Source organism: Triticum urartu, chromosome 7A (genome assembly GCF_056163025.1).
Source record: "Triticum urartu cultivar PI428250 chromosome 7A, HENAU_Tu73, whole genome shotgun sequence".
NCBI classification, from domain to species: domain Eukaryota; kingdom Viridiplantae; phylum Streptophyta; class Magnoliopsida; order Poales; family Poaceae; genus Triticum; species Triticum urartu.
Genome location: NC_141879.1, coordinates 34,146,458 through 34,154,663, shown reverse-complemented (window position 1 = coordinate 34,154,663; position 8,206 = coordinate 34,146,458). Strand labels below are relative to the sequence as shown.

Genomic DNA, 8,206 nt, shown 5'->3' with positions numbered 1-8,206 from the left:
ACTAGGTATTGGAATACCGACGATCGAATCTCGGGCAAGTAACATACCGATGACAAAGGGAACAACGTATGTTGTTATGCGGTCTGACCGATAAAGATCTTCGTAGAATATGTAGGAGCCAATATGGGCATCCAGGTCCCGCTATTGGTTATTAACCGGAGACGTGTCTCGGTCATGTCTACATTGTTCTCGAACCCGTAGGGTCCGCACGTTTAAGGTTACGATGACAATTATATTATGAGTTTATGCATTTTGATGTACCGAAGGTTGTTCGGAGTCCCGGATGTGATCACGGACATGACGAGGAGTCTCGAAATGGTCGAGACATAAAGATTGATATATTGGAAGCCTATGTTTGGATATCGGAAGTGTTCCGGGTGAAATCGGGATTTTACCGGAGTACCGGGAGGTTACCGGAACCCCCCGGGAGCTATATGGGCCTTAGTGGGCCTTAGTGGAAAAGAGAAGGGGCTGCCCAAGATGGGCTGCGCGCCTCCCTCCCTTCCCTAGTCCTATTAGGACAAGGAGAGGTGGCCGGCCCCCCTCTCTCTTTTCCCCCTCCGCGAATCCTATTCCAACTAGGATTGGGGGGGGGGGGAATCCTACTCCCAGAGGGAGTAGGACTCTCCTGGCGCGCCCTATGTGGCCGGCCAGCCTCCCCCCCTTTTGGTCCTTTATATACTGAGGCAGAGGCACCCCAGAAACACACAAGTTGATCCACGTGATCTATTCCTTAGCCGTGTGCGGTGCCCCCAGCCACCATAGTCCTCGATAATACTGTAGCGGAGTTTAGGCGAAGCCCTGCTGCTGTAGTACATCAAGATCGTCACCACGCCGTCGTGCTGATGGAACTCTTCCCCGACACTTTGCTGGATCGGAGTCCGGGGATCGTCATCGAGCTGAAACGTGTGCTCGAACTCGGACGTGCCGTAGTTTCGGTGCTTGATCGGTTGGATCGTGAAGACGTACGACTACTTCCTCTACGTTGTGTCAACGCTTCCGCAGTCGGTCTGCGTGGGTACGTAGACAACACTCTCCCCTCTCGTTGCTATGCATCACATGATCTTGCGTGTGCGTAGGAAATTTTTTGAAATTACTACGAAACCCAACAACTCCTACCGGGAACGGGCGGCCCACCGTGGGAAGGAGAGGATAAGGGTTGACGAGGCCCGTATCGCGATGGATATGGCTGCGGCGGAGGCGCGGGCGGCTGTAGAGGAGGAAGTCATCCGCGCTCGCATTGTGAAGAAACAGCAGTGGAGGAACACGCGCGCACTCGCCCGAGAGCATAGTCGGACAGTCCGTACCATGGCCGGACTGCCGCCGAAGGAGGAGAAGGACAACTCTGGCGAGGACAGCTCCGGCGACGAGTAGATCCTTCTCGATCCCTACTGCGTCTTTGACCGGTACTTTCGCGGGAAGGACGTCAAGGGCGTCGGGAAGGGCAAGGGCAGCCGTGGATGATTTCAACCATAGCCAAACATGCCAAAATTGGATAGTCCGATGCCATGTTTAGTTAGTAGTGGTGGAGTAGTCGGACGATGTGTGTGCATCGACGTAGTTGCATGAGTTTGTATGGATTTGAGATATGATAATTGAGGTGTCCGGACATGGATTACATTATTTGAGGGGTGTCCGGGCGTTTGAGGGGCCGGATTTGCCAATCGCGGTTGTAGATGCTCTTAGCCATATTTCTCGATAAATCTATTCAAAGCAATTAGATATATTTACTGGAGTGTGGTTTTTATTACTCAAACCTGTTTACGGATGTTGGTTATTTGTGCAATACGGTAAATTTACCTGTTTTTGCACAGTTATTCTGGAGTGTTTGGTAGTGGTTGGGGTAACGATAGTTCTGTCGAATGGCATTGTTGAGGGAACGTCAGCGCATTATTTCTATGTCTTTCTAGACATGCAACTCTCTGTATTTTCATCGTCATGTCCATCTTAAAGAGGAGGATAAGTCTTTTTTTAAATAACAAAACTTCAGATCTATTCATCAATTATCATGGAGGTACAAAGAACACCAGAAGTAACAAAAAATTACTTGCAGGTCCGCAGACAACCTAGCGACGACTAAAAGCACTAGAACAAGCCAAAGGCGCGCCACTGTTACCGCCACTCCCTTAACGGAGCCGAGCAAACCTTAATATAGTAGACAATTGAAATGTCGTCGTGCAAAGGCCCCATATGACCAATGAATCAAAACAACAACCATTGCCGATGTAAAGAATCGTAAATTAAAAATAGCAAACATGTAGACATACCAATGCAGATGAACTAACACCGGATCCAGATAGATCCACCAAAAAGAACGCTGACCAAATGCTACGGCATCTGCCAAGGAGAGATGTCCACACACCCTCTGTCAACGACGCTGGGCAAAGAGCGGCACATGAAGAACATTATTCCATCTCTAGAGAGCCGTCGTCGCCTCGCCTCGCCTTGCGGGAAGAAAGAAGAATTGTTACCGTGCGAGAGACAAAAGCAGGTATGCTATTGCTATGGTATCAGGAGCAACGGCAGGCAATGATGTCACGCACATTACGTAGCTGATATCTAGCTTTCGATCGACAGAACCAAAACCTTGCCATTAGTGCACGCGATGTCCATCAGAAGTATTCTTGCGTGCATGCAACGTCATAAGCTTTTTGCATCGCGCTAGCCAACTACAAAAACTTGAGCTGCATGCATATATGCGTTCGTCCATGCACGCTACGGATGCACGGTGATAAGGCATAGAGCACGATGATCAGCGTCGCGCCCAACTCTACCGGCGGCTATCTCCTGCACCGTTTCTGCGACCCCAACACATCGGCGAGCGTCGACAAGTACGTGCGCAACATCACAGACTCTTACACCGACACGAGCAATGAGTCGTCCATGGTGGCCGCCTCCGTCATCATGTTCGCCCTTGCCGGCATCTTCTTCAACCTCAACCTCTTCAGCCGCTTCTCCGACGTCAGCGCCATCCTCGACCCCAAGGTCCGGGTCTTCCTCTCCTCCTTGCTCTCCCTCTTCCTCCCCGTCATGTCCTACCTCTTCTCCGAGGCCAAGAACGCCGGCAAGGTGGCCGCCGCCGCGGGGGTCGGCCACCGTGAGGAGCCAGACCTCTCGCTGCAGGCAGGCTTGATCCTCCTCTGGATGCTCCTCGTGGAGCTCCTCCGCAAGAAGGTGGACGAGATCCGCATGCGCGGCTACTCCGGCACCATCCAGCGTGCCGGCCGCGTCGTCTGGCTCGGCAGCCTCGTCTTCTTCAACCTCAAGAGAGTCGGCCGCAAGGCCGTGTTCGGCATCTTTTGGGTGCTCTGCGCCACCAAGGTGGTGCAGAGGATCGCCTTCACAGAGGTCGGCAAGCGATCCTACGCACACGGCAAGAACACGCGTCTCATCACCTCCTACATGTCACAAATACTGCAGCCAGGTCGACCACAGCCACAGGTATATTACTATTAAGTCCCCTGATATTTTTAGGTTAGTCAGTTTTCCAGGCAATTAGTTTTTTTATAATCAAATTCTAGGCCATTAGATTAAGATCCCAACGGTCCTCCTTTTTCCTCCTCCAACATTTCACCTCCCACAAAATCAACTTACATCAAATTAAAAATTTATAGTCAACTTAAAAATTTGAACTAAAACCACAACATTTATTATGGGACAGAGAAGTAATTAAACTGCATGGGCTAGTCAGTAACTAAAAACGTTCACAATGCACGTGCTTTAACGCTCGCTCTTCACATTATTATATTTCAACAACAGGATCAGCAAGAGCACCAACAGCACCATTCCCCGTCGACCCATGTCCTCGACGTTGAGGACGTTGAGCACCGGGCGGCTGCCGGAAATAACCAAGGTGGTGGCGGCGAGGCCATGTTGAAGAGGTGCAAGTTCATCGTCATGGGTGAAGAAGACCTGGTTATAGAACCAACTGCTGATGGCTACAAGCTGAAGGATATATCCCACAACGACACCGTCCTCACCGTTGGAAAAATCTGGGATCATGCCTATTCCAACCTCGAGGAACGCCTACGGTTGCGACTCAGGAGGCTGTGCCTCTCCTTCGCGCTCTTCAAGCTGCTACGGAGGAGGTTCGAGCACCTGCCGCTGGTGACCAAGGAAGAGACTCGTGAGTGCCGTGACCTACTCTTCGACGGAGTCTACCATGACAAGTCAGAGAAGGCGGCGGTGGAGCTATTCCAGATGATGAACGATGAGGTGAACTTCCTGTGCGAGTACTACCACTCCGTCATCCCCGTCGTCCTCGCGAGCCCTTTCTTCTTACTTGCCAACTACTTCCTGCTTCCCGTGGTGGTGCTTGGCTTGTGCCTTATGACTGTCGTGCTCTGCGGCTTCGGCGATGCGGGCTTCGCCTTTTCCAGCATCACGACGGACAACTTCGCCATAAAGTCCGGCGTCGTCAACACCACCATGTGCCTCCTAATCAAGTCCATCTCCTCGCCGTCGGCCTTCTTCACGACGGTGGACTTTGCCATCACCTTCCTCCTCTTGGCCATCTTCTTCTACGAGGAGATGTGGGAGTTCATCGTCTTCCTCCTCTCAAACTGGTTCATGGTGTCACTGGTCCACAACTACGTGACAAAGCAGTGGTGGCGTGATAGCAAGATGTTCAGGAGCTCTGTCCACCGCATCATATGGTTGCGGAAAAAGATGAGCCAGCCCATCCTTGGCTTCAAGCAGTTCTCACTGCTGAACCTCCGGTGGCCGCTCGTCCTCGGCCTGCCATCCATGTTCTCTCTGGTGCTCGAGACGGCGCCCGTGCCAAAAGGCGCCAAACACGCCATCATGGAATCGCTTGTGAAGCACATCCATGATGGCACTGATCTCAACAATGGAAGCTCTGTTCTTGTCAACAGAGAAGACCTCTTGCCGGCGTGTCGGAGCGATAGCCTCGCGGAGGTCATCCTCACCTGGCACGTCGCTACCACCATCATGGAGGCCAAGTACTCTCCTGGCAAGGGAAAGCAGAGCAAGGCTTCCCAGTACCACATGGTGGCGACGAGGCTGTCCAAGTACTGCGCCTACCTGGTGGCCTTCCACCCCGAACTACTCCCCGACAACCAGGAAAAGTCAGAGCGCGTCTTCGAGGCCGCCAAGGAGGAGCTCAAGGCCACTCTCAAATGCGCCCCCTACTACCTCTTGCGTTGGCGCTCGAGGGTCAACGAGGTCATGGCGGCCCCCAACAGGGAGGCGACTGCGGCCTGGAAAGACGGCAAGGTGGTCCACAATGGCACGAAGCTGGGGAATATGCTGAGGGAGGAACCTACGAGGGACGGCGACAGCCAGCGGGAGCAGACGTGGAAGCTGCTTGCCGACCTATGGACGGAACTCCTCGTATACATAGCGCCGTCGAGCGATGAGGAGCGCGTGATGGGGCACGAGAGTGTGCTGGTGCAGGGCGGCGAGTTCATCACCGTGCTTTGGGCCTTGACCACCCACACTGGAATAACCCGCCCGGAAAAGTAGTATGGATGTCTTTGATGCGTGTGCGTTTTGGCCTATGTGGCTTCATATTGCATTGCTTGCTTGCTTGCATTTTTCTCTTTTGATTAAGTTGTTTATTTCTAAGCAGATTGAGAACTTTTTATTTGTATTAATATTGTCCATGAACTGTTTGAGATCTTCTTATTGATAGGTTGTCCAGAATGTTTTTACATTCGAATCATTGCAAGCCTTTGCGCCAGTTATTGTGCCAGTAAGTTCAAAAAAATGGTTATCGAACCAGTGCTTAAGCACCCCATTCTCGTGGGCCGGCCTAACATGCGAGCTGCTTGCCTGCTCGGTCGCCCCCGCTTCGTTCGCTCGGTTGATGGTGAACCAGTTGACATTGATTTTTGTTACTAGCAAACATGACCATGCATTGCAATGGGAGAAAAAAATTACCCCACATATATAATAAGCATTTCAAAAATACCCCATATAAATAAGGTATTAATTAAGGTTGCACCCAACACATAATTTTAAAAATGATTAACTTGCAAGATATTAACATGGTCATCTACACATTTTTTCTGAGGGATTACTATATATGTCATGTCAGATTTAGAGTTAGGGTTTGAAACATATGAATATTTTAAAAAAGTATTTGATCTACTTGAATGAAATAAAAAGGAAAGGTCAAACAGAGAGTAATTGGGCCAAAATTACAATTATACTATATTCTACACCCACCAGAAAATTCAGAGAGAAAAAGGAAATTAAAAAGTGAAGTAGGTGGGATCGAATATACAATATCCCCAGTGAGAGGCCAAGGCAGGAGCCAATGGGTGCCTGCGTGGTCATGATACAATATAGGATCACTTTCTGTTAAGGCATTCCAAAGGCGATTCGCAAATTTCCTTCCGCATCCGTTCAAGGATAAGAGGGATTAGTTCCGTGGATAGGATGTGGGGGGCTGCCATACAATACTGTTTGCATAAATTTCAAACATTTTTTCAACAGACCATATGAAGTTCAACATGGAGGATTTTCATATAAACCGGACGAAATTCGTTCATTTTGGACATATTTTAACTAAACTAGGTAAAACTATGTACATGTCTGGTCACGCGGAGCTCCATTTCCATCACATGGATACAGTACACTAGTCTACAGTCGGCCGCACGAAGCTCCATTCAAACGACACGAATACAGTACAGTAGCCAACGGTCGGCTGTGGCAGATCCCTTCGTCTTTCTCAAGTACGGCAACCCGCTCGTCGGACTGCCGTGAGCCTCAGAGGTATATTCTTCCTCATATTATGTCTAGCTGCACCGCTCATGGGAGTCGCAAAGGGGGTGCTTTAGGGAGTAGAAGGGGGGAGGGGGGGGGGTTCCGTTTCTGTGAAGCCGAGGCAGGGGTCGACGATGGCCTGAGCTGAACCAGGCAAGACACCAGTTGCATATGTCGGCGTCATCTCGGCGATGGTCTTCATGAGACCAAAGCGACGATGATCTCCGTTGTTCTACTTCTCCTCGATAATGACGACGGACGCCTCCGTCCAAATAACCCGGCCACTGTCTCTCGGTGGCCGCAACCGCCACAGACAGCAGCCCGGATTCACACCAGCAGCCATGGGTGCCTGCGCCAGCAAATGCAAGATCGTCTAGGGCGAGGCCCCCCAGGTCCACGAGGGCCCCGCCCAGCAGACACCCAAGGTTGCACCCGACACCACAGTCTCCTCCGCTGATCAGGTGACAAAACATATCCACCATAAATTAACCAGCATTTGGTAGCTCTCAATTATTTCTTCCTGGCCACAACGACATGATGGATGCCGCGTTTGTTTACGTAGGTTGAGGCAGATCAGACACTAGAGAAGGTGGAGAGGAGGAAGCCAGCAGCGGTACCGGCGCCGGAGTTGCCCACTGACGCCGTCGTCGCCAAGGAGAAGGTTGAAGCGGCAACAACCCCCGAGCCAGCGATAGACTGTTGGGCTAATAAGCCGCGGCGACGCACCGGACGCGACCAGCGCGTGTATGGGCGCGAGCTGGCCGGGTCGGGAGCGTCGGGACCGCGGGTGTGCGTGCGTGTGTGCATGCGTGGGTAGTGTTTGGGCGTGCGTGTGCATGTACATGGGACGCGTCGTACTAGGCTTGGACTGTTGGTGAGCCATGCGGGGAGCTCGTGCACGATCTGTTGGAGGGCCGCCGTGAGCTGCGCGTTGGAGCGCGTCGCTGCCGCGAGCGAGACAGACGGATCGTGGGCGTGGGGGAGCAGGAGCATGGGTGCATGTGTGCATGTGTGTCCAGTCACTGAGCCTGGGTATAAAACTCCGCACGGTGACGTTGTAACGGGGGCGCGGCTCGAGTTGTTGCTCGAGGAGAAAAATACAAGGCCGTACGTGCGGCGGTGTATGAGCGATGGAAACCTCCTGTGTCCACCTTTCTCCTTCTTCCCATGATCGTTTGAACTCCGGCGAAAGAGAGAGAGAGAGCTCCGGCGAGCTGTAGGTGAGAGCTAGGGCAAGGTAGACACCAAAATAGACGACAAGGAGAAAGCCGTCGAGGAGAAGATCGTCGTCGAGGAGGAGAAGCCCTCAGTCAACCCCATCATCGAGGAGGAGACGTCTGTGCCATCGTCGAGGTGGCTGAGGAGAAGCCCTCAGCTGCCACCGCCGTCGTCGAGGTGGTCGAGGAGAACACCACCGAGGTGGCCATAAAAAACGTCGATTTGGAGAAGGCGACGCAGTAGAGCTGAGCTGATCATG

General features: G+C 51.9%; 1 protein-coding gene across 1 annotated transcript; it reads left to right on the top strand.

Annotated features, from left to right (window-relative positions):
- Window positions 1-2,686: 2,686 nt before the first annotated feature.
- Window positions 2,687-5,650, top strand: LOC125528862 (uncharacterized). The gene is made up of 2 exons (XM_048693285.2): window positions 2,687-3,441; window positions 3,760-5,650. Exons 1-2 carry the CDS (start codon window positions 2,749-2,751, stop codon window positions 5,482-5,484), a joined length of 2,418 nt encoding a protein of 805 aa, XP_048549242.2. The 5' UTR covers window positions 2,687-2,748; the 3' UTR covers window positions 5,485-5,650.
- Window positions 5,651-8,206: the final 2,556 nt, after the last annotated feature.

Excerpts from the sequence above, each read along its gene's own strand:
- LOC125528862 (XM_048693285.2), top strand. The coding sequence starts at position 2,749 with ATGATCAGCGTCGCGCCCAACTCTACCGGCGGCTATCTCCTGCACCGT. Across the intron at positions 3,442-3,759 it reads CAGGTCGACCACAGCCACAG|GATCAGCAAGAGCACCAACA; the intron begins GTATATTACTAT and ends TTTCAACAACAG.